Raw genomic sequence first — 24,903 nt, 5'->3', positions numbered from 1 at the left:
AGACAGGATTTGATCCCACAATGCAAAGGCACACAGGAGTAATGCTTTTCAGACAGGATTTACCCAAATTTTCCCAACAATTTTAAGCTGTTTTAATTGCAAGACTGTCCTGAAACTGTTGTAGTCGGGTGGCAGAGAAAAGCCTTAAATAAATAACATTTATTTAAAACATTTGTATGCTGCCTACTGTGTCACAGCACCTCTGGGCGGCTCACAGGCATAAGATAAAAAACACACAAAAACTAATAACAACGATTAAAAATACTTCTATATCTGTGAATACACAGTCTGTGTAAGATAGTTCCTGGGAAGCACCCAGGCAGCTTCAGCTATTGGGAGGTATAGAAAATAAAATAAAAATAACAAGCAGCGTATTGGACTGGGAGTTGGGAGATGCAACTCTTCGGGCTCATGCTCACCCATGAAGCCACTAGGTGATCCTGGGGCAGTCCATGAAGCTCAGCTGGACCTACCTCACAGGGTTGTTGTGAGGATAAAAATAAAGAGGAAGGGGGAATGCTGTAAACTGCCGAAGGTTCTCTGCACGAAAAAGGTGGGATATTTATTTACTTATTTAAAACTTTTTATACCGTCCACTGCCGAGGACTTGGGACGGTTTGACAGTACATCAGTATAAAACAAAATAAAAACATATCAATGCATAAATACATATATATAAATATACATATTCATTTTATGTATTTATACATATGTACAAATGAATATATGTATGTGTATAATACATAAATGTGTATGCATTGGATATAAATACAACCAATATATTATATCTGTATTTATATCAATACCGATATTTATGCGTGTGTTTAAGGATGGGGAGAATTTAATCTCAGAACTATCGTGCTAGACTCTAGTAGCTAGACGGGCCGTGTTTCTTAGAGGCAACATTCCGTAACGACGCTTCCGGTAGGGTCAAGACGACCGGCATGTCCCCTTGCCCCGCCCCTTTTCCTCCCACTTCCGCCCTCCTCTGCTGAAGGAGCCTGAGGAGGCGGATTGGTCGTCGAGAGTGATCACGTGGACGAGGGGGATTCGGACTGGGCAGCGCTGGCTCCGCCCCCCGAGTGTAGTGGCGCCTGCGCGCGTGTCGCTCTCCCTGCCCCTCCACATCCGGGCTCTGGGCTGGGAGCTCTTCCTGTCGGCTGCAGCTGCGAGAGCTGCTGGAGGGAGGGAGGAAGGGGGAGGAGGAGGAGGAGGAGTGGGGGGGCCTGCAGCCGAGCGTCCCCAGGGCGGGTGAGGCCCCGAAGGAAGGGTGGGGGCCGGCTGAGCCCCCCAGCCCCTCCCTTTCTTACAGCTAGGGATTAACCCCTTGGCTGCCAGGCGCCCCCCACCTCTGCCCCCCACCTGCGCGATGGGGTCTGACGCCCCCCTCTGACCGCGGAGGGCTGGGCTCCTGCCACCCTGTCCAGAAGGTGGGTATCAGCCCCCAGCCCCTCCCACTCCCTCTGGAGGTTGCCCCCACCCCACCTTCCCGCCCCATGGTGAGCCCCCCGACAAATTCTGGGCACCTGGTGGGCGTGGGGTGCTGTTCAGCTCCCTCCCTCGTGTAATTTTGGTCCGCCTTGCAATTCTGTGAGAAAGGAGGCGAAGCTGCTGTGCCCTTCGTGGAAGCAGAATGCTCCAACGTTATCCTCGCCCCAGCACTTGCAGCTGCACCTTTCTCAGGCAGTCTCTTCCTTGCCTTCCTGCTAGCAATCCAAAACTGGGTTCTTGGATACTTTGCCCAATTTCTTCCTGCAGGTTGCATTAGGGGCAGACTCCCCTCAGCTGGTTTGTGGAATGAGACCTTAGACCATGCTGGCCGCTGTGGGTTTAGTTGTGTAGAGAGAATGGGAAACAACAGGCACCTTGAATTCTTTCTCTGAGTCCTCTGTAGCTTTAGACATTTGTTCACTGGCTTGGGCACATCCACACCTGACTCTTTCCTGCTTCTGGAGAGAGCTGCAATTGTGACATCTGTGAACCACCTCTTCAGTGGCATCTTGGATTGTGACATCCTTCCTCTCCCACCTCCAGCTTCCCTTCTCTGGTATCCAAGGTCCTAGCTTTGCCCTGTCCTAAACCTGTAAGTTAGCCTGGCCTCTCTAAGCTCCATGAATATTAATATTGTTTTTTCCTCCTAAGGTAGAAATGTCTGACAGTTGCTCTGTCTTCTCTTCTCAGCCAGTAAAAACTTGGACCTTGTAGCAATGATCCCAGCCAGATCGTTATCTCCCAACTAGTACCATAATTTTGGGGGTTGTGCCTCCTGTGGAAGCTACAAAGAAATTTGGTTTGTGTCTCACTGTGGCTAAGGATTGGCACCAGCTCACCTGCAGGGACTTTGTGCTGTATCCAGAGGCACCATGGAGTTTGCTGAGCTTATCAAGACCCCAAGGGCTGACAATGTGGTCCTTCACCGCCCCTTCTATCCAGCAGTGGAGGGGACCCTGTGCCTAACGGGGCATCACCTCATCTTCTCCTCGCGACGGCAAGATAATGTTGAGGAGCTGTGGCTTCTGCATTCCAACATCGATTCCATTGAAAAACGGTGAGGATGTTTTAATTCCTTTATGGGGACAGTCTGGGGAGGGCCATGGTGCCAAAGACAGCTCAAGAAACTTGTACTTCCCTTTGAAGCTGGAATGTTTTGCTCTAAGAACAGCACTGAAGAAGCGCTGAATAAATGTTACATGTTAATCTGCCCAATAATCAGTGTTCTCTAGGCAGTTTACAATTAGTTGAAAATCTAAAATGCTTATCAATATTTAAAAATACAAAATGCAGTACAAATATCGAAAAGAATATGTGACTAGCCAAAGCAACAAACAGCCTAGGGATCAATAAAGCAGCCATAAGCAGTGCCTGGGCGAAAAGAAAGGCCGGTGCTGGTGCCAGAAAGATTATGATGTGGGCACAGGCAAACCTTTTTATTCCATAACTGGAATGCCACAATGGAAAAGCTCTTTCTGTTGTAGCCATCCATCTCCCTTCCCCTGATGGGGCACTCGGAGGAGCATCTCCAAAAATGACCAAGGTTCCTTTGGATACTCTGGTCCTGAGCTGTTCAGCACTTTGGAGGTAACAGAACTTTGAATGGGATTTGGAGATGGTCTGGAAGTATCCAAAACATCCTTACAGTCCTCCTGCAAAGCTAGTCCCACATAATTATCTCCCAAGCTCTGTGGGGAGAGGGGAGGCTTTGGCTGGCCAAATCCCACTCAATGACTTCGCACCTGTGCTCACCTTTGAATCAGAAATTGCAGGTTTCCTCAGACAGACAGCAGTTATAGGTCAGTGTCTCTCAGAAATTAATTGTGCCTCCCCATCTGCTGAACTTTGACCAAGGATGTTTGAACAAATTGTTCAGCGTCTGAATTTTAGCTCCCTCTTGCTCGGCCTCTGACATCGTGAAGAGCACTTCCCCTGGTCAGGTTGGCCAAGGGTTCATTTTGCCTTTGGTTTTATCCTGTTGCCCTCCGATGTCACGTGAAGCTGCATGGGGAGGCCTCAGCTCTGGGATGATGAGTGTGCTGGTGTTTCTCAGCGCTCTCTCTCTCCGTCAGGTGAGCTTGATTCACACATGGCTGGGCTAAACTTGGAATGGGCTGGATGAGGGCTAGAAACGGAAGCCGAATACTGACAATGCTGGAAGTAGGGGGCTTGGTCTCAAGAAATTAGTGTTTGGCTGGCTCTGGAGAGGGTGTCCCCCCCCCCCCCCCACCCCGAAAGAACAGGCGTGCTGTTTGAGAGGATGCCTTGTTCCGGCATCAGCCCGGGAGGCCTGAGCGCTCCTTTCTCAGCGTCGGATGGTTCTCCAGCTGTGGCCATTCCTTGACAGCAGTTGCTTAGTGACAGTGATCGGTGTTGCGGTGTCTTCCCAGACGGAGTGCAGGAAGGTGTTGTAATTGGCTTGCCCTTGAAGACGACTTGGAAGCATCCGTTAGTTGAATTGAATGGTCAACGGCTAGCATTATGACGGATTTAACTAGGTCCACTGGTTCTTAGAGAATTACACTGGTTGCCTGTTTGCTTTTGCACCCGGTCTAAGTTGCCTTCTGCTTCCCTTTAAAACCCTAGGCCCCTGGGACTGAAATACACAGACAAATGCCTCTTTCCATTACTTCCTTTCCAATACTTTGAGCCCTTCCAGGGAGTTCCTTCTCTGGGGACACTTGCTTGATGTCCCCAGAGCATGTATATATATGCTCTGTACGAAGAAGTGTCAGGACCTGGGGTTTCTCCTTCACACATTCAAAAGCCACAGAACTGTTTTGCAAACGTTCTCTTACGGATTTAAAAAAAAAAGGCACAAAATATTCAGGAACCATTTTCCTATCAAGGTGTTCTTTCTTGAGCAAAAGCACCGAGCACCCAGAATGAACCTCTGAGCATGCAGAGTGGTTCATCGAGCCCATTCTAGTATTCGCCTCCAGGAACTCTCCTTACGAGCAAGCCTGGGCTGCAGCACTGTTGGCGGGGCCCTCTGAAAACGGGTGAACATCCTCGCTGTGGGCCAATCCTGTAATTGGACTGCCGTACTCCGCGGGTGACGTGTGCCACCGATCAAGAGCCCTGCTCAGCCTGGCTGAATCTGAGCATCCACCCCCACGCCGGGCCCCCTCCCACCCCCTGTACATCCTGGTTCTTCGCGGAGGCCTCCTGCCCACCTGGGGAGCCTGGCCTTGAGATAGACATCTCCACTTCCTTCATCTCAGTGCCTCCTCTTGGCCCACTTCCGCAGGCTTCCCTCCACTTCTCCTGCACATTCCGATTCCTCTGAAATCCCATCAGCATTCCTGGACTGTCCAGAGCGGCCGTTTTTCTGACCCACAACAAAGAGGAACTCTGCTGCGATGGATGGGCCTCCCACTCAGGTGCAGGATGCAGCCTGACAGTCCTTCCCACACCAACTCTCAACATATTTGTGTTCCCAAAGGTTTTCCATGGTTTCTATTATCTCAGTCCTACTTGGCAGTTCTCGTGGCCGTGTTGTCTCAGTGTTTTTGTTGTTCTGGGAAGGCCAGGTGTGCTGTGTCATCTTTATTGTGCTTTAATTCGTACTCACTGCCTGGAAGGAGAAAATTGATTCCTGTACTTGCAGACATACAATTTCCATTCGCTGCCGTTTTTATTTTCTTACGTCCTCCACGCAGAACATTTCTGTTACCAGAACAAATGACAAAATTAGGGTGAGTTGGGAAATAATGAGAGATGATGAGAGATCAGCTGGTGTGGCGATGGTTCTGGATGAAGGATAAGCTTTAGTCCAACACATCTGGCAGGGAAAGGCTTGTTTCGTTTGGCCAGAAGCCCTACTTCTTCTCTGCTAGTCAGAATAAGGGTGAAGCTAAGGATTGCCATCAGGGGTCAGAGCAATTCTGAGTCCATCTAGCCCAGCAGTGTGTTCTCGCAGTGGCCAACTGGCTGCCCCCCCCCCCAAGAATGCTCAGGCAGGGCTTGAGGGCAACAGCACCCTCCCACCCATGTTCCCCAGCTGCTGTTTCTGATCCTGGGGGTTGCAGGTGCCCATCAGGACTAGTCGACATGGATAACCTCCTCCGTTTGCCCATTCCTCTTGTAAAGCCCTCCAAATGCAGACATGCCTGGAAATCAACACTTCGCAGAGGCTTCCTCCAGGTTGTCATTTCCACTTTGCATTTCCAGTCTCAAGCAAGCAGAGACGCGTGTTGGGCGGCAGTCAACTCGCAAGCGCCCCAAGCTAGTTTTCTTCCTACGAGAGAGAGAGAGAGATGGCAGTAAAATTTGGAGTGCCATCCATCTCTTCCCGCCTCCTGCTTCTCCCACCCTCTCGCTCGCTCGCTCGCTCACCACATTTCTGTCTTCTGCACTAAAGAACAGCAAGCAGTTTGGAACAGTGGTAACAGGAAACGATTAACCTGGTTCAGCCCCCCGCTCCCCCGTGCTATTTTGCAATTTCCTTGGATGAGAATAAATGGGGAACTGGCGCAGCGGAGCTTCCCCTTGTAAGGGCATCCATGGATCGCTCTCTTAAAACCTCACCAGTGCTGCTCTTACAATGTGCAGGCTTAAAGAGAAGTGACTGCCTTATGAGAGCTGGAAAGTTGCTTGCGGGGGCCGGGTGACCTGGGTGAAGGCTACGTTTAGTGTGTGTTCACTTCCACTTTCTTTGCTAGTTCCATCTTCCAAATGCCAGGGTCACTAAAAGTTGTTAAACTAAATGCACGGCCTTGAAAACAACACGTAAATTGAATGTACCCCACATGATCCTAGCTGCTTAATGCCATCCCTTGCAGGAAAATTGGGTTTTTTGATGTTCCTTGCTGGAAAGTGTTTGGGGACACGAGTGCCACAGGTTGGCACCGCTGCTCTTGCTGTGCAGACTTGGGGTGCAGATGGAGGACTCGAAATGGGATCACAAAGTGAGAAGGTGCTTTTTGAGGCGGGCTTTCCAAACTCGGTGCCTGCCCAGTGCCTTGGACTAAGACTCCCATCCTCCCAGCCAGCCCTGGTCCATAGAGGCGCTCTGATTTGGTGGAGTTACAAGGTCCACAGAAGAGACACTCGTCACCGTGAAGTGAGTGCTCGTGGCCCATTCAGTAAACACTGGCACCCGGACCTCCTTTGGGGGGGCAGGTGAGACGTGCCCCTGCACCCTGACTTTTCCTTCTAACTTTCTTGTTCCTGGAGCCTCAGGCGAGGAGATGTGTCACCTCCTGAGCAGCTGAGCCTGTGCGTGCAGACACTCGTGTGGGATTCTGACAAAGTTGTAAAGACCCTTGCCTTTGAGCCCTGAGGATTGGGTCAGCCTGACACGGCATGATGCAATCTCCAAATCCCCGTCTGATCTCGTGCTGCTGCGAATGTGCTGGGTCTTTGCCGACGTCTTAGCACCCTCTCGCCATGGAAACCCCGATCTTTTGTGTCTGGCCCGGCATGTCTGACTTTCCCTAATCCTTGCTGGTTGCCTGAGCCAGCTTAGCGTGATCGGCAAGCCACTTCACTTTCCCTGTTTCTAATGCTTGGTACCTGTGAGGGGATCAGCGCCGTCCTCTTTCCGGGTAGCTGCATGAAGGAGTGTTCTTCTGTTGGACGCATCCTCTGGAGCGCTGGAGGGCTCCACATCCTTCCAGTCTCTGCCCTCTGCCTATTCACCCCCACCCTGGCACCAAATTACTGTGCCAAGCTTCTGGCATCCTAGAAACATGTGCACTTCATCTTGTGAAGGTGAGCAGACCAAATTTGGGGCTCACGGAGCCGGAACACAAGTTCAGGGCTTACTCTGTTTCTTCATTCTATGCTTCTTGTCCCTGTCTTTTTCTCCCCGCACTCAGGATGCAAAAGTCTGGCTGGACTCTGTCTCTCTCGCACTTGCTGGGCTGCTTTTCTGCGCTTGGCCCCCTGCCTGGGAAGCGAGTCGGGCAAAGATCACGCCCCCTCTTTGCCCTAAGTCTGCAGCTCCTTGTGCAAAGCACACAAAGCCCAGCAGCCACGTTTGTGGAACGAGAGCTCCACTAGTGCAGCAGAAGGTGGCCGTGTGGACGCTTTGGCTTGCTTCCTGACGAAGCCCACGCAAATGCTCCATTCGAGGCGGACTCGGGATGGAGAGAAGCCGAACCAAGGGAATCCAACAGATTCCACTGAGGAGAAAGCCTCAGAAATGAAAGTAGCTACATTTTGCCAGAATTGGGTCACTAATAAAGGAAAATTAAGTCCTGAGTACTAATTGGCTCCAGTTGCCAAGATACGGCTTCAGGTCAAAATTGCATCCAAATAATTCCACTGCGCTGCTGGGCTGGTTGATCGAAAGGTTGCTGGTTCAAATCTGCGCAATGGAGTGAGTTCCCTTTGCTCTGTTCCAGCTCCTGCCAACCCTGCAGTTTGAAAGCATGCAAATGCAAGTGGATAAACAGGTACCACTTCGGTGGGCAGGTAACAGCGTTCCGAGCACTTCGGTGTTTAGCCATGCCGGCCACATGGCCACGGAGACTGTCTGCGGACAAACGCTGGCTCCCTCGGCCAGGAAACGGAGATGAGCACCGCCCCCTGGAGTCAGGCATGACTGGACGTAAAGTCAAGGGAAAACTTTTACGTTTACCTTTAAGTCAAAATTACAAGGGGGATGTGTGATTGTGCTCCATCACTTTTCTGCAAAATGGGATATAGCAATGAGAATGGTGCCACACCAATCATTATAAATTTATCTTTTTATTGATACCAACAACATAACTTTGCATTCATTTATTGGTTTTTAATTGGGGGAACCATGCCAGAACAGCAGTCGCTACTATGATTGGTGAGTTCCCCCCACACCCCTGGGGCTGCGAAAGGCGTGGAGTTTTACTTCTTGTGTAGCCCGTGAGGCAGATAAGTTCATAATGAGGGTCCCAGCGCTTGTCCTGAGCCCCCATTTTGCATCCAAAATATGGGTGGCCTGACTTTTTTACCTCTGCCCTCACGCTGCCCTTTTGAGATGCAAATGCAACCTCAGCACAAATGGAGCGGAAGTTGTCTGCCTTGTTTGCACAGTTTGGAGGCTTCTTGGCTTCCGAGAAAAAATATCAGGCAACTGTTCCTTGGAAATGTTAGGCAATGACACTTTCGCAAGCCGCCAGATGTAACTGTATGACGCCTAGATCTGACCAAGACAAATGAACCTTGCAATAAAAGAACAATACATTACAGTTGGTAGTCTCAGAGTGAAGATAAATTCATACACTTTCACATGGCACCATTTTCATTGTTCTACCGTACTTTGTCGAGGAGTTACGAGGCGTCATGATCATCAGGCACCTCCCTCCCGTGTAGGCAAATATACTCACCTGTGTATAGATCTTTATTGTGAAATATCTTGAAGACTTTAGTCAACCAGTACCTTTATCACCTCCCTCCCGTGTAGCCAAATATACTTTCCCATGTTCCCATCCGCAAACTAGATTCTTCCCGCATTGCTCCCCCTGCCAAATTCTTCCTCACTTGCAGCAAGGCTCAGCTGCCACAGCGTCCTGGGTGCTGCGAATGATTGCACCGAAGCCGCAGGGCCCGCCGAGGTCTCCGGGAAGGTGAGAAGGCCAAGGCTCTCCGGCCAGAGCGGAGAAGCAGCTGGGCACTGCTGCTTTTGCTCCCCCGTTGGGGTCTCTAGAGGAAGCCTGCGCCACCTGCTAGCTCAGCGACCCCAAAGCAACCTCCCCCGCCTGTGTGGTGGTCTGTGCAGGTGTCTGCCTGGGTGGGCACGCGTTGCTGCCACCCCCTGCCAGAGCCTGGTGCGGCCTAAAAAGATTGCGTACGCCTGAGCCAAGCGGGCATCCAGGCAAGGGCTCCAGAGGCTGCAGAGGCCGGTCCAGCTCCTTGGACACGGAGATTGACGTTTTTCCTCTTCTGTGCATCCTGCTTATGCTCCATAGACAAGATGGGCGGTTTCCTGCAGTTCGGAATGGGAGAGGCCTGGGTCCTGGCGTGCTGCAGTGGCCTCCAGTGTCTGTCTTTCCAAACTAACTTCTGCCTTTATCCAGTGGAGTTGACTAGAACCATAGAAACAGAGCGAGTCAGAAGGGGTCTCCCGGGCCATCTAGTCTGACCCCCGACTACGATGCAGACAGGGTGTAGCAAAAGCAGTGTTTGGACGGTCGACGTGAATGGTTCCGACTCTTATCTATCCATATTTTGTATGGTATAACGATGCAGCATTCATCGCAAAAAAATTAACTGAAGCAATACATAAAATGTGTATAGGATGTAAATTATTCTAAAATAAGACCTATAAATTATTTTTAAAACATGCAATTCGAATGATGAATACAATTATGGGTAATAGCAAGCTATGTATGAGCAGTTCCGAAAGTGACTAGACCCGTGGGCGAGTGTCGAGGCCGTTTAGCCATTGGACAGCGCTACCTCGAGATGATGTGGTTCTTGCCGGGAGCCCGGAATCCTTCCGAGGGGGCCTTTTGTCACGGGGTGGTGGAGAGTTTGCAGGACTTTCCCACAGTCCCAGTTAGAGTTGTTGAGCAGCCCCCACTTGTGTTCCCAGTATGGGCGCCTGCCGTGATGAGTTTGAATCCGATGGCGTGCTGCACGGTTTTCCCTTGGGAGATCAAAGCCGTGTCCCGGTTCCAGTTTCCTGGTTCTGAGAGTCACATGCCTTCCCTCCTCCTCCGCCTTCAGTCAGTCACACACATACCTCCCCCCCCCCCCCCCCCCCACACAGACAAAATAATTTGATGAACCCGGTGAATGGTTGATGGCAGATGATAAAGTCGGATCGGTTACTGATGGATCCATGCAGGGGAAATGACAGCCGTTCTGAATGCAGTGGCACAGAACGCTCGGGGCTCGCAGCAGGGGCAGGCAAGAACCCTCCTCCTGGCCCCAGGTAGAGCGGTGAGGAGGAGGGCCGGGGTGGCCTTGACGAGGCGCTCAGCACTGCCGGGAGCTCAGCGAGGACCGTGCTTGTCCGTGGGGCCCGGGAACGGCTAGGCTGCCTCTGTCTCTCCCCACAGCCTGAGCGGGGATGCTGAGGGTTGTGCTCCGGCTGACTTGGAAAGCACCGGCTTGGACAAGAATACGTCCTGCTCACACAGGGAAAGGGGGCTTTTGCTGGGGACAACGAGACGATAGCGCTTCGCCCCGGAGCAGATGGAAGGTGGACTGCCAGAAGCGACCTCCAATTCCTGCTGGCTCAACCACTGGTCAGGGCTGCTGGGAGCTGGATTCCAAGCCACCGGGAGAGCTCTGTTCAGCCCAGCCTGCCTTAAGCTTTTTTCAGCCCAGCCTGCCTTAAGCACACGCGCATCCCCAAGACTCTCTTCTGTCCAGTCAGGCTTTTAGGCACATGGAGGAGGTGGGAGAGGGGGCACTGTGGAGCCATTTAAGCGGAAGCGTGCACGGAGGAGTTGGACCCCCTCTTTCCCCCCTGCCAGTCGGATCCGCCCCTGTACTTATATTCCTGGGGTGCGTGCAAGTTTGGAACTCTCCCCCAGCCTCAGGAACGTGCCGTTCTGTCCTTTGCGCCTTTCAACCAGCAGCGGCTTCCTATTAGATGAGGGGTGCATTCGTGACCAAATGGTGTGAGGTGCTCCCCCCCCACCCCGCCCCCTGCTCACGGCTTGCAGAGTAAACGGCTGCATCAGCGGCTGGCAGAGCCCCTTCCTGCCTTCCGCTGAACTGCCCCTGCCTTTGTATCGCTGCAGCTTTATCGGCTCCTTGGGCACCATCGTTATCAAATGCAAAGACCTGCGCATCATTCAGCTTGACATACATGGTGTGGAGGAATCGCTGAACATCGCTAGTTCCATTGAGGTAAGTCAGGCGCCGGAGGGACCCAGCGCTGGGCACCTGGGTGCTGCCTGCCTCCCAGGGGAGGAGGGCACTGGCGGAATGGGAAGGGAAATTGCGAAGTTGTGTTTATATTAAATAAGTACCTGCCTGCCTGTCCAATTTAATACATCCATAATGTTGGGAGCATCTCATTTGGGATATTGAGCCTTGTTCAGCCTGAGGATGGAATGCAATTTAGGAGGATCCCTCAAGGGCCACTTGCCATTGGTGGGTGGAGCCCACGGCAGTAAGTCTGGGATGAGAAATACCCATATATTTTACCCTAAAGCTCATGGTGCCACTAATTAAGCCTCCGGAGAGACTTTCCAGCCTTTGAAGAGGGAGAGAAAAAGCCGCAAACTCAGCAAACAGTTGGTGTTTGAGGGAAAGGGGAAGCAGCCAGGGGAAGGGAGTGGATATTTGGAGAATCCCAGAGGGCCAGATTTGGTCCACAGACCTGAGGTTCTGCACCCCCGATTCATCTTGCTTTAAATTCCTCCTCCCCAAAGCTAGCTTTACATCTGAAACCAAACCGACTGCCGTTATTGGCTCCGAGGGACATTTGCAGAAACCGGCTCAGTGCAAAGCTGTCAGCGGCAGAATGCTGACCGATGGTGCACCTTCAGTGGAGCCTGGTCGGGGGGGCTGGCGGAAGCCCCCTTGGATGGAGCCGGACAGTTGGGGAGGACGGGAGCTTTGATTGGCACGTGTGGTATAGTGCGTCTCCTCGTGTCAGGTTTTACTCAGTTAAGGGTTGCTGGGCTGCTCTGAGCGGCTGTTTGCTTTTAATCGAGATTGCACCATTCTGGCCGCTGGGGCTCCTTGTGGGACCCGGTGTGCCAGCACTGAGGGCATCCCCAGGAGTGACACAGCTTCCGGGGATGCGAGGTTGTCTGCTTATTGCATTTTTATCCAGACCGTTTTCTTTCGAGGAACACAAGGTCACTTATATATTCTTCCTCTTCCTCTCCATTTTACCCTCACAAGAACCCTGTGAGGTAAGCTGAGGGCCCAGGGCTGGCCCAAAGTCATCCTGCCGGCTTCGTGGCCAAGTGAGGACTAGAACCCAAATCTCCCGGGTCCTAGTCCAGCGCTCGGCGCTGCACGAAACTGGCTCGAAGGGCAAGGAGGGGACAAGCTTTGAGCCGCTGTTTTAAACCAGGAGGCATCTAGCAAATTGTAACTCTGTGTGTGTGTGTGTGTGTGTGTGTGTGTGTGTGTGTGTGTGTCACACCTCCTCTGCAGGCTCTGTCCACTTTGGATTCCATCACCCTGATGTACCCGTTCTTTTATCGGCCCATGTTTGAAGTCACCGAGGACGGCTGGCACGCCTTCTTGCCCGAGCGTGAATTTGAGCTGCTCAGTTCTGTTGTAAGTCTCCCACTTCAGCCGCAGGCTTCCTTTCCAGCCCCTTTTTTACCTGAAGGGAGAAGTGGGGCCGGTTCTCTGTGGGAGCCCAGCCCTTCGGGGTCTGGCCCGTGGGGGGGGGACCACTTCCCATCCTTCATGCATGGTGGGTGCAGCGTGGAGACGCCTGTTCCACGGGGCATTTGAAAATGATGCACAATGGCTCCGGCTGCAGCTTTTTAAGAAGTGGCAGCTGGTCCTTAGGGTTCGGTTTTATACTCTGCTTGAACTGCTTCCTTTGGCGATGAGCTGGCCAGGCTGCAGTTGTCTGGTGCGTTGTGGAGGGATGTGACAGGTGGGGTGCCCGGGATCCCCATCGTTGGCTTCTCATGCCAACGGTTGGCTTTTCCAGATTCTATTTTTCCTGGAAAAAATCGTTTGGGCCCATCCTAATGATCCTCGGCTCCTTACTCTCCCCAGACAAACGAATGGCGGCTGAGCTACGTGAACAAGGATTTCTCTGCCTGCCCCTCCTACCCGCCCATTGTCACCGTCCCCAAATCGATCGATGACGAGTCCCTCTGCAAGGTGGCTGCGTTCCGCCACGGTGGCCGCTTCCCTGTCCTCAGCTATTACCACAAGAAGAATGGGATGGTGAGTCGGGGCTGGGATGGGGAGGGGGTGCTTGCCTAGGCCCAACCCAGGGAGAACAAACAGGCGGCAGTTTACTTTCCAGAGATGAAGGGGCATGATTGGAAAGGCCAGGCTTGTGCCCATGAGCAAAGGTGGGACAGCCACGGAATGGAGGCGTAGGACCTCTTGAGTCATGAGCGGGGCCGTGCAAGGTGGGCAGGGGGCTTTTAGAATAGGGTTGTGCAGAGAATCCAGTGGTGGGTCAAAATACCACAGAAGGGCCCAGCTCGGCCCCCCAGATCCTGGCCCATCAACCTCGTGGTGCCCCCGACTCACTCGCACGTGGGCTGACCCACCCCCCTTTCGCAAACGCTACAAAGCCAAAACCGCCACATTGGCACGAAACCCAGAATCGTGCGTACCAGCATTCATTTTACCCTTTGGCAGGTTGAAGAAGGTCGTGCCACGCACTGTCTTTGTTCAGTCGCTAAGTCATGGCCGACCCTTCACTACCCCATGGACAACACTCCTCCAGGCTCTCCTGTCCGCCACCATCCCCGGAGTCCACCCAAGCCCACTCCCACCACCCCAGTGACCCCATCCAGCCACCTCAACCTCTGCCATCCCTTCTCCTTTTGCCCTCAATCGTTCCCAGCATCAGGGTCTCCTCCAGGGAGTCTTTCCTTGCGTCACTCACTAACCAACAGCAAAGGGCACATCCTGTGTTAAACAGAGGCCCTCCCTGGGGTGACGGGTGGCGTCTGTGGGCTGCAGAGGCTCCGGACCAGGAGCAAGCGCCTCACTGGACTTCGCTGGTCCTTCCAGGTCATGATGCGGAGCAGCCAGCCGCTCACAGGCACGAACGGGCGACGTTGCAAAGAGGACGAGAAGCTGGTCAACGCCACCCTGAGGGCGGGGAAGCGGGGCTACATCATTGACACGCGCTCGCTGAATGTCGCCCAGCAAGCCCGGGCGAAAGGCGGGGGCTTTGAGCAGGAGGTGCACTATCCGCAGTGGCGGCGGATTCACAAGTCCATCGAGCGGTGAGTGGAGCCTCCGAAGTCCTCGTGGCGCTTCCAGGGCTGCTACGTTTTTCTGCAGAAGGCAGCTGTTGTAGTTGTTGCCTCGCAGGACCTGTTGTATGTTTGTACGTACGTATGTATGTATGTATGTATTTATTTATTTAAAACATTTCTATGCCGCCCCCATCGCAACAGCCTCGGGGCCACTCACAACAATTCTAGGCAATGTCAGCTCTCCCGAGGCAGGAACACGGAGGAAAAGACTCCCAGTTCTCTTGGATCTTCCAAATAGATTAAAAGAGCAAAGAAGTTTTGAAGATACAAATATGCAGAGACTCAGTCAAAGCCTACCCAGCTGAGACTGCGGCTTTGTTGCCGTTGCCTTCGGTTTTTTGCGTTTCGTTTCTTAAACATCCTTGCTGCATTTTGGAAAGATACATCCCAAAGGACCAGAGTTTACCCTATTAATAGGTTCTGCTCTGTTAAATAACGCATTTGGCAGAACAGAACCCTCCAGTCCAGGGAGAAACGTGTGCCAAGAGGGCCCTGCTGGAGTCCCTTCTTTACATCCTGACCCACACCGCTGCCAGGGTCCACGTCCCACCCCCTCTTTGGCCTTGGGAGTGTGAGCATTTGTGGCGAGTGCTCAGCACCCCGAGGCAGCATGGAGTCTGGGGCGGGGAAGGCCTGTGGGGCGGGGGCGGTTTCCTTGCTTTGCATGCAGAAGGTTCCAGGTTCAAGTCCTGGCAACTCCAGGCAGGACTAGGAAACCCCCAGCCTGATGGAGAGCCCACTATTCCTATCAAGCAGCCTGAGGAGGTGGGATCGGGGGGCTGAGCTGAAATGTCAAGGTCAGCCAACTCGGGGATGAGACAACTGGCTGACAAGAACCAGGCAGTTTCAATCCAAGGGGAACCTGGGCTGAGCAGACTGAGAAAGACGGTGACGGACTAAACATCATCAGTCCAATGGTGCGAGTGTCGAGTAAAAAGCGCAGGCCAATTAAAAAGCGTCAGACACTCTTGGCAATTGGCCCACAAGCAGCAGGAACCTCCCTCAAGGTGGAGGCAGATCCATTTCGTTTGGAAGCCAGGAGAGATGTTCTGGCCGGATTCAGCTCCATTCTGCAAAGCCACTTTTCCCGAGTCACCGGTCTTCTAACTTCCTTGTGCCTTGTGCCGGCTTCTGCAATATTCTCCTGCATTCCAAAGAGAACCTGGCTGCCTGCCCTGCTTGACATAATGAAGACTTCCATAAGAAGATCTTTGGTCGCGATATGTTCGGGAGGAGAGTGGGGAGAAGACCAGCACGTGACACTTGGAACCTTGGCTTGCTGCTGCCAATCAGAGTTGGCAGGACTGGGCTAGATGGACCTGGAGTCTGGCTCGCCGTAAGGGCGCTCTGTATTTTCCTAGTCAGCGTCTGAGTAGAGGGACGGCACGATGCGTATCTTTCCCTCAGGGAGGCCGGGGTATGGACTGGGTCCCTTCCGCCTGTAGCCAGTTTGGGTGACGTAGCCAAAAGCCCCTCCAGGGCTGCCCCCCCCCCCCGCCCCAGTGGTGACATGTCAACAGGTCTGAGGTCCTGGGCCAGCCAGGGGGGAAAGCAGTGCAAAAAGATGCTTCCCCCACCCTTGCTTCTTAATTCAGTGTGCAGATAAGATAGTGTTGCGTGGGGGGGGCGGGGGGGTGACAGAAGCCATGTGGTGTGGCTCAGGTGTACCTGAAAGTTCAGGCTTGCTTTGGAGGGAGGGCAGGCCTCCCCCAGTCTCTGCCCATCCCGCCCTTGGGGTTCAGAGCGAGCAGAGCTGGGATCAAATCGACTTTGCTATAGACAGGAAGGCCGGAGGTCAGTGGGGGTTTTGACGTTTCCCTCCAAACCCCACGCCCCCAGGTCCTTCTGCCACTTACCCCACCTATCTCAAGCAGAGGGAGTGGAGGAAGGGGTGAGAGGAATAAAATGCATACATTCTTGGGTCTGCTTCACTTCAGAATCCTGTGACAGGCGTGCTTCTCTTTGGAATTTGCGCATCAGCCCCTTCACCCCCTTTCTGGCCCCTCCCTGCCCAGTTCCCCCTTCGTGGCGCTGGGGTGTGCGTGGCTAAGAGCAGAGCGTGGTCTGACTTCTCCGTACATTTGTGTCAAGCCTCTTTTTTTACTGCAGGATCTGCCCAAGCAGATGTTGCAAACATTCCCTCATTTGAGTCTTTGACTAGGTTCAGACAGGGACTGCAGGTGGCGCAGGGGTTCAAACTGCTGTGCTGCTGGGCTGGTTGATCGAAAGGTCACTGGTTCGAATCTGCACAACGGAGTGAGCTCCCGTTGCTCCGTCCCAGCTCCTGCCAACCCTGCAGTTCGAAAGCATGCAAATGCAAGTGGATAAAAAGGCACCACTTCGGTGGGCAGGTCACAGCATTCCGTGCACCTCGGTGTTTAGTCATGCCGGCCACATGGCCACGGAGACTGTCTGCGGACAAACGCTGGCCCCCTCGGCCAGGAAACGGAGATGAGCACCGCCCCCTGGAGTCAGGCATGACTGGACGTAACGTCAAGGGGAAACCTTTACCTTTACCTTAGGTTCAGACAGCACAAGAGCCTGCGCTCAAGGGCTGAGTGAGGGTTGTTGTTGAATCTTGGGTTATGATGTCTCTGCACTCAGCTGGGTTCACAAGTCATGGCTTGAGCAGAGGATTGGACCCAACAGCCTCCAGGTCCAACCCTATTTTGCTATGTTTCCATTAGGAGAATTCACGGCTTGTTGTTGGGTTGTGAACTGCTCTTTGTTCTGCAAGGATTGTTCTCTCTGCTGGGTCCAAACAGCACAATAACCCAGGGTCCAGGAACCATCCCTGGTTCAGCGACAACCCATGCTCAGCGCACCCTCAGGCCTGAATGCTGGTCGCCGTGTTGCTTGATCTCAGCCGTTCTGCCGAAGGCAGTTGAACTGATCTGCTGTTGAAAGCAAACTGCAAGCCACTGTCAGTCAGGGATGCAAAACTCTGGACTTGCAACCTGGAGGCCAAATTCCGTCTTGGAAAAGCTGCATTCCAGGGGCACGTCGGTCGGGCTGGCAGGAAAAACGGGGCAGGACCACAGCGATAAGTATCCCAACATATTTTAGCTTAAAGCTCTGAGTGCTGGAAGCCAAACCTCAGGCGCTTTACAACCTTTAGAATGGGTGTGGGAGAGGAATGCACAATAGGAATGCTGTGTAGGCGGAGGGAAGGGGCTGAGCCGGCCATTCTGGCCTGCAGCTCCCGGCTCCCTTTTGCCTGTCCAAACCGCTGCATAGCAGTGCCTCTTGTCCATTTTAATTTCTTACTGAAATACCACCACTGAAGTTTCCTGCCTTGCCTTCTGCTCCAGGAGATGACGGTCCAGAACAAGGCACTACCACAGAAAGGGGCTTTCCCCTGTAGCCACCTGCCTTGCCTTAGACAGGAGGGCACCGAAAGACTATTCCAGACCAGGCCAGCCCTTCAGCCCAAGAAGGTTCAGCGACTTAGCTGGGGGCAACTTCCAGCCGCTCCAGGGGGCCTGAAGATGTCTTGCAGAGACTGGGAAAGCCAGGCCGACCCCTTGCCCACGTGCAAAGGCTTGGACCTCAGAATCCTGGTCCGTCGATCTTGTAGAATCCTGGTCCGTACAGACACCCAGGTTCCAGAGCTAAGATTTGGCAGATTCGTCCACTGTCACCCCTTCTCTGCTGCTGCATCAGCAAGAGGTGCTGGGACGCCAGCCGTAATGCTCTCTGTGTGGCTTGTGGGTCTCACGCTGCTTCTGCTTCTGCTCCCTCTCCCTCTCCCCTCCCCTCGCCTCCCCGCAGGTACAATATCCTGCAGGAGAGCCTCATCAAGCTGGTGGAGGCCTGCAACGACCAGTCGCACAACATGGACCGCTGGCTGAGCAAGCTGGAGGCATCCAACTGGCTGACCCACATCAAGGAGATCCTGACCGCGGCTTGCCTGGCTGCGCAGTGCATCGACAGGTGAGCTCCCACCTGCCTGTCGGGGCAGGCTGGAGCCAGGGCGCTTCACGGCGGGCCCTCCTGAAGGACGCGCCGAGGCATCCTTGCTCCTCAGGTGCAGGCAGCAGGTAGCCACGCAAGAAGGCTGTCTGGCTCGCCACCTTGTGGACAGCCGGAAGTCTTTCAGAAAAGAACAGGGCGCCCCTTTGAATCAAGAATCAAGACGGCTGATATGCAGTGGTAGACTGCCCCTGAATGGGGAAGCTCTGCTTATTAGCATGACTAGTGGCCAATGATGGGCCTGGACTACTCCTTCATCAGTTGAACTAATCCCCTTTAAGAGCATCTCAGGACCAGCTTTCGCTCCGTGTGGTGGGGTCTGGGAGGCTGCTTTCCGGTGGTGGCGGAACCAGTTGCAGAAGGGCTGGGAGTTGTTCCTGCCATTAACAAAAATGCTCCAAAGCCAGAAAACCCCCAAACAAGGGAGGCAGGCCTGATCGGGGCCCCAGGATTTGTTTCAGAGGCTTGACGTTCCAGTGGCCCCCCCCCCCAAATGAAAGTTGTAACACTATTCTGGGGCAGGCAGGGGGAACAGAAAAAAGAGGCTTCTGGGATCAGGGGACCTTTTCGGTTGCCCCCTGTTCCAGGAACTGCTGGGATTTGAGAGTGCCTTGCCTCCGGGCATGCCGTGTGGCTGACAGACCCTCTTCATCTCCCGTGAATTTGCTTACTCCCGTTTTAAAGCCCTGGACCCAGTGATGCTCCTTGTCCCTCGTGGCAGGGACACCGTCTGTTCCCCACGTTTGGCGCACAGAATCCGGCTGCTGCAGACTTTTTCCTCCTCGGGCGTGTGCCCTGCTAGCTTGTCAGGAAAGAAGTCGGTAAATATTGGCGGAAAAGGACAAAATGCGGCTGGCCCCACGTCACCATTACTGTGACCACGGCTGAGTGGAGCGTTGAGTCTGGTTTGTCCCCAGTCCAGTTTCATCCCTGGATGCAGTGGAGAGTAATTTATTTTTTATTTATTATTAAAACATTTTTATGCCGCCCCATTCGCCGAAGCCTCGTGTATCACGCCCAGTAACTTGTATCTTAATCCAAAGAAAAGGAGGTTTCTCTACCCAGTCTATCCTAGATGCAGTGAAGGCTCGAGTCTGAATTTTAGAGAAGGGTGCGCTGACAGCCAAAGTGCTTACCAATGATAATTTAAAACCTTAAATCCATTTAAAACCTTCAAGGCGCTGGAGGTTCGAGTCCATTTTCCAGCTGCACGACAGCCCGACTAAACCCACTGTGTTTGGATGAACGATCGACTGGCCTCACGGGAGAGGACGTCCATCTTTGCCACGCCACTGGTGCCTTAAATACCTTTTAACTGTGCCGGGCTTTTCCCGCAGGGAGGGAGCGTCTGTCTTGGTCCACGGGACAGAAGGCACCGATTCGACACTGCAGGTGACCTCTCTTGCTCAGATCATTCTTGATCCCAGGTGCAGGACCATCCGTGGCTTTGAGGCTCTGGTCGAGAGGGAGTGGCTGCAGGTGAGAGCTACTGTTCTTTTGCTGGCAGAGACTTGTGTGGCCTGGGGGGGGCGGGGGGGTTGGGGCATCTCCCTGCTGTTAATTCACACATGGGATGCGCATCCCGCTCAGAATCCCTCTTGGTCAGTCCACATGCAGCGACACGGCCGTTGATTATTGCAACTGTCTTGGCCAGCGACCTGACAGAGCCTTTGTAAACCAGGCAGCAGGTACCAAAAAAACCTAAAACCTGCAGCCCCTGTGCAGGGCATTTTCACTTCATTTATTGCATTGCTTTGCCCCCCCCCCCCCCCACCCCCCCCCGGTGATTTACAAAGAGCAAAACCTTGATAATATAACAATTTGCAAACATTTGATCGGACACCACATAGACACCGCAATTTTGAACAACCAGCAAGAAAATGAAAGCTCACGGTATGCTGCTCACGTGCCTGAAAATATGACAGGGTTGGTGCCAGATGGGACACGTCAGGGAAATCGTTGGAGTCACCACCGGAAAGCCCCGTTCTCACAGCTGCCTTTTAAGTCTCTCTTGGAGGAGGAACGTGGAGGAGGGCCTTACCTGATCAACATCCTGTGGCGGCAGGTTCCTGCCAAGGAATGCCAAACCCAGCGCTGTCTCTCGGGAGCAGACGCCTGCAGACAGCCAGTGTCAGCAGGCCAAAATCGGCATTCGGTTCAGACCTTCCAGCTCCTTTTTCCAGGTTTTGCGCAAGCTGCAGCTTCTGAGCCGTCTTCCAAGGCAGCTCCGCGAGGAGCACACTGCAGTAGTCTAGCTTTGAGGTTCCCAAAGCATCAGCAATGAAGCCAGGCAGGCAGCCGCTTAGAGATTGATAACGATGCCCTGTGATGCGGGGGGGGGGATGTCCAGGGGCCTCAAGCCCCCCCCCCCAGCCTCCCTCCCCATCGGTTGAAATGCAGCAGAAGTGAGGGAGAAAGGGGCTTCCTTTGAAAAGCCAGACATGGCCGTTTTCTGCAGGAATTTGGTGGGGTGGGGGCAAAAGGCAGAACGAAAGCGAGCAAGTGCCTCTTCCCCACCACCGGCTGCATGGCGCCCTCCCCACTCCGGCAGGATCCCGGGGGGAAGCAGCCCGCCGATTCCTGCTCCAGACGAAAAGTGAGTCTCTGTGCCGTTGAGTTACCCCTGGCAAAACGCTCATCATTCTGAGAACTGCTTGCACGGCAGAATGCAGGAAACTGGGAGCATGCAATGTGAAAGGGAGGCCCCGCCAGGCTCCCGGGATGATCCCGATAAGGCCAAGTTGGCCAGGTTCGACCTCCTGTGAATGGGAGCTCCTCTGTCCCCCAGGCAAGAGTGCTTACAACTTTTCCCCACCTTTTGCCATTTTCTTGCTCTGGCTGTAAATGCGGAACCCCCTAGTCCCCCTATCCCACTGCAGCTTTCCCCACCTGCTAGGCTGGACTACACCACCTATCATCCCCAGTCTTGGTGGAGGTGAAGCCAAGGCTGCTGTAACTCAGCCTGAAGACATGCAACTGAAATTAATGCCTTGTCTTCCTCTTTTCATCCCTCTTGAGCTGAATTTCGTGCTGTAAGCTGTATGGGGCAGGGACCTGTCCTATTGCCCTTGGCAAAGTTTCACATGGAGTTCCTTCTGTTCACCCCACTAGAAGGATTCTCATTTTTTTTCTCCGTGTTACAAAGTTTTCTTTTGGGTCCATGGTTATTCTGCCCAATCCTGGGCGTGTTGAACCCCTCTCACCCCGAGAGCTGAATTCACATTTGGAGAAGCCCTGTGGGGTAAGCGGTAAGCCCAGCTGAAAGCATGGAGCCTCCAGAGAAGCATTGCCCGGTTTTGGCATGAGAGGATTGCTGTGCAAACCACGGGAGATCCACCAAGCGATCGGTAACCGGGATCCAGCCGGCTGGTGTGCCCCAGAGGGCCAGATTTGGCCCGCGGGCCGAGCTGTTCCGCACTCCGGCTCTAACGGAGGGTGCCTTGTCTCCGCAGGCCGGTCACCCCTTCCAGCAGCGCTGTGCCCAGTCGGCCTATTCGAACAGCAAGCAGAAGTGGGAGGCGCCCGTCTTCCTGCTCTTCCTGGACTGCGTTTGGCAGATTCTCCGCCAGTTCCCGTGCTCCTTCGAGTTCAATTATCACTTTCTCCTCATGCTCTTCGAACATTCCTACGCCTCCCAGTTCGGCACTTTCCTGGGCAACAACGAGAATGAAAGGTGAGCTCCGCATTTCATTCAGGGCTTCCCCGTGGCTGAGGGAGGGATGTTCCTACTACACCGGTCTACACGGAGAAAGCCTCAGAAATGAAAGTAGTGAAGTTTTACCAGAATTGGGTCACTAATAAAGGAACATTAAGTCCTGAGTACAAATTGGCTGCAGTTTCCAAGATACGGCTTCAGGTCAGAATTGCATCCAAATAATTCACAATTACGAGGGGGATGTGTGATTATGCTCCATCACTTTTCTGCAAAATGGGATATAGCAATGAGAATGGTGCCACACCAATCATTATAAATTTATCTTTTTATTGATATGAATAACATAACTTTCCATTCATTTATTGGTTTTTAATTGGGGGAACCATGCCAGAACAGCAGTTGCTACTGTGGTTGGTGAGTTCCCCCCACACCCCTGGGACTGCGAAAGGCGTGGAGTTTTACTTCTTGTGTAGCCAGTGAGGCAGATAAGTTCATAATGAGGGTCCCAGCGCTCGTCCTGAGCCCCCATTTTGCATCCAAAATATGGGTGGCCTGACTATTTTACCTCTGCCCTCACGCTGCCCTTTTGAGATGCAAATGTAAGCTCAGCACAAATGGAGCGGAACTTGTCTGCCTTGTTTGCACAGTTTGGAGGCTTCTTGGCTTCCGAGAAAAAATATCAGGCAACTGTTCCTTGGAAATATTAGGCAATGACACTTCCGCAAGCCACCAGATGTACCTGTATGATGCGTAGATCTGGCCAAGACAAATGAACCTTGCAATAAAAGAACAATACATTACAGTTAGGTGATATTTTATTTATTTATTTATTTATTTATTCATTCATTCATTCAAGTTTTTATATGCTGTCCCCTTGCTATATAGCCTCGGGACGGCTCACAGAAATAAATAAATGCAAAATAAATAAATAAATGCAAAAGTATCTTTAGTCTCAAAGTGAAGATAAATTTAGACACTTCCATGTGGTACCATTTTCATTGTTCTACCGTGCTTTGTTGAGAAGTTACGAGGCATCATGATCATCAGGCACCTCCCTCCCGTGTAGGCAAATATACTCGCCTGTGTATAGATCATTATTGTGAAATATCTTGAAGACGTTAACCAACCAGTACCTTTATCACCTGTTTTGTAAGTCATCTAATCAAAATGTGTATTTTGATTTTATCTCGGAGGTCGATAAAGTCCCAAAATTTGTAGACCGGTGTTATTTGTATGATTGTTCTTTATTGCATTTCTATTATAATTTGGGGATCTGAGCAGCTGCACTGCACATTGGAGAGGACGGGATTGGTGCTGAAATGTGCAGCCTGCGCCGAGAATCGCGTGCATATTTATTGCATTTCAGTACCACCCAGCATCTGGAGCTCTCTGTTGGGAGTGTAGCAATCAAAATAATAAAATTGCATTATATTATTATTTTGAGTTCCCCAGAGCAGCTCGCTTGGTTCCTGCACTGGTTTTTCCAGTGCCTGATGAAGACTTTCCTATTTTCCTGGGCTTTTTAGTTTTTCAATGTCCATTGTTTTGAATCTGCCATAGTGTTTTACAGGATTGCATTGTGGCTGGTTTTAATTTGTTTTTGTTTAACATTTATAGTGTTTTAGAAACACTAAATTAACCCGTGGAAGGAGAAAAAGATTCTCTGCACCCTTTTGATACCTAAAAGACTGTTATTTGGTCTGCTTTTGTTGAGGCCTGTGTAAAATTACCAGAAATTCTGTATGCATTTCATTCCAACCCTGGTGCACATATCCAGGACATGAGTCGGGGGGTACAGTGTTCCTGAAGGTGCCCATGTTGGGGACCTGCACTCTGTATGCCTTGAGTAAGGGTCTCCCAACAGGGCTGGGCCCAGTGCAGGATCCAGGAACTCACAAACCTGGGGGCAAGATCAGCGGGTACAGCTGAATCCCTCCCACCTGCCCTTCTATGGCTGGCACTCAGGCAGCCCCGGGGGGATCTCCTGCGACCCATCACAGGGCGGCTGCAGCAGCACCCCCGGCGTCTTCCAAGCTCACACCAGCGAACAGTGCGTGGGCAAATGCTTCGGCCTGTGCTCTGCAGACCGGGTTGCCGGCCCAGGCACACTGAGGCTTGCTGACACAAGGGGGAACCTGCGTAGCGCAGAGCTGGCTGCGTAACTCCTGGACGCATCTCGCTTTGCTCACGCGGAGCTTTGAGGAGGGCCATTTGCTCAAGGTGGTTCGTTTTGTCCTCCTCCCACACGTCCTCCTTGCAAAGCTTCCCCCGTCGGCTTGTCCAAGAAGAGCTTTGCACCTGCATTTTTCATATTCGGGGGCGCACGCCCCTCTTTCTGTGGAGGGACGTGTGGTAGCCAGGGACTGCCCACGCACCCTGTCCCGTGCCGCTCCTTGGAAATTGGAAAATGCCATCGTGGGGCAGAACCGGTCCTCACTCGGCACGGGGCTTTAGCCAAAGACCGCAGGAGCCTGCGTGTCTCTTACTGCTCCAAGCGTCTCCAGAAGCCCAGTGCCGAGGGAAAGCTTCTGCTCCTTCTACAAAGTTCGGATAATTTTGAGCCTAATCTGGAGAAAGGGATCTTTGCCGGTAAGCAGAAGAGGGGGTGCTGCTGCACTGGACATGCAGCCGAGCGAAAGGAGCAGGGGGCTCCTGTGGGCTTTGCTCTCTCCCAACCAACCTGCTTGTGGCCCCCACCACTCTCTGCGCCAGGTGCAAGCTCAAGCTGCCCCAGAAGACGATGTCCCTCTGGTCCTGGGTGAATCGGCCGGAGGAGCTCAACAGGTTCAAGAACCCCCTCTTCGAGGCCAACAGCCTGGTCATCTGGCCGTCCGTCGCACCGCAGAGCCTGCAGCTCTGGGAAGGTAGGGGCCCCCCGAACACCTCTGCCTCTCTGGGGCCTTCCCGGAAGTGATGAGGCGCTCC

At 52.9% G+C, this 24,903-nt stretch overlaps 1 protein-coding gene across 3 annotated transcripts in view; it reads left to right on the top strand.

Annotated features, from left to right (window-relative positions):
* The first annotated feature begins 1,261 nt into the window (after positions 1–1,261).
* The window catches only part of MTMR9 (myotubularin related protein 9), a 29,063-nt gene continuing 5,421 nt past the window's right edge, over positions 1,262–24,903 (top strand). Inside the window, exons 1-11 of one of the 3 annotated variants that reach the window (XM_044450313.1) lie at positions 1,262–1,430; positions 2,035–2,083; positions 2,182–2,548; positions 11,169–11,277; positions 12,541–12,666; positions 13,123–13,296; positions 14,101–14,318; positions 18,123–18,284; positions 19,661–19,802; positions 21,776–21,996; positions 24,691–24,842. In XM_044450313.1, the coding sequence (XP_044306248.1) occupies positions 2,364–2,548; positions 11,169–11,277; positions 12,541–12,666; positions 13,123–13,296; positions 14,101–14,318; positions 18,123–18,284; positions 19,661–19,802; positions 21,776–21,996; positions 24,691–24,842 (1,489 nt within the window). In that variant the 5' untranslated portion in view covers positions 1,262–1,430; positions 2,035–2,083; positions 2,182–2,363. Of the gene's footprint in view, positions 1,431–1,463; positions 2,084–2,181; positions 2,549–11,168; positions 11,278–12,540; positions 12,667–13,122; positions 13,297–14,100; positions 14,319–18,122; positions 18,285–19,660; positions 19,803–21,775; positions 22,001–24,690; positions 24,843–24,903 lie in introns of those variants that run through there. The other 2 variants (XM_044450312.1, XM_044450314.1) reach the window with 2 other exon arrangements.

The sequence above is a fragment of the Varanus komodoensis genome, unplaced genomic scaffold, assembly GCF_004798865.1.
Source record: "Varanus komodoensis strain SLA01 unplaced genomic scaffold, ASM479886v1 scaffold64, whole genome shotgun sequence".
Lineage (NCBI taxonomy): Eukaryota > Metazoa > Chordata > Lepidosauria > Squamata > Varanidae > Varanus > Varanus komodoensis.
The sequence above is the reverse complement of the archived record's forward strand: the minus strand, read 5'-3'. Positions and strand labels throughout refer to the sequence as shown.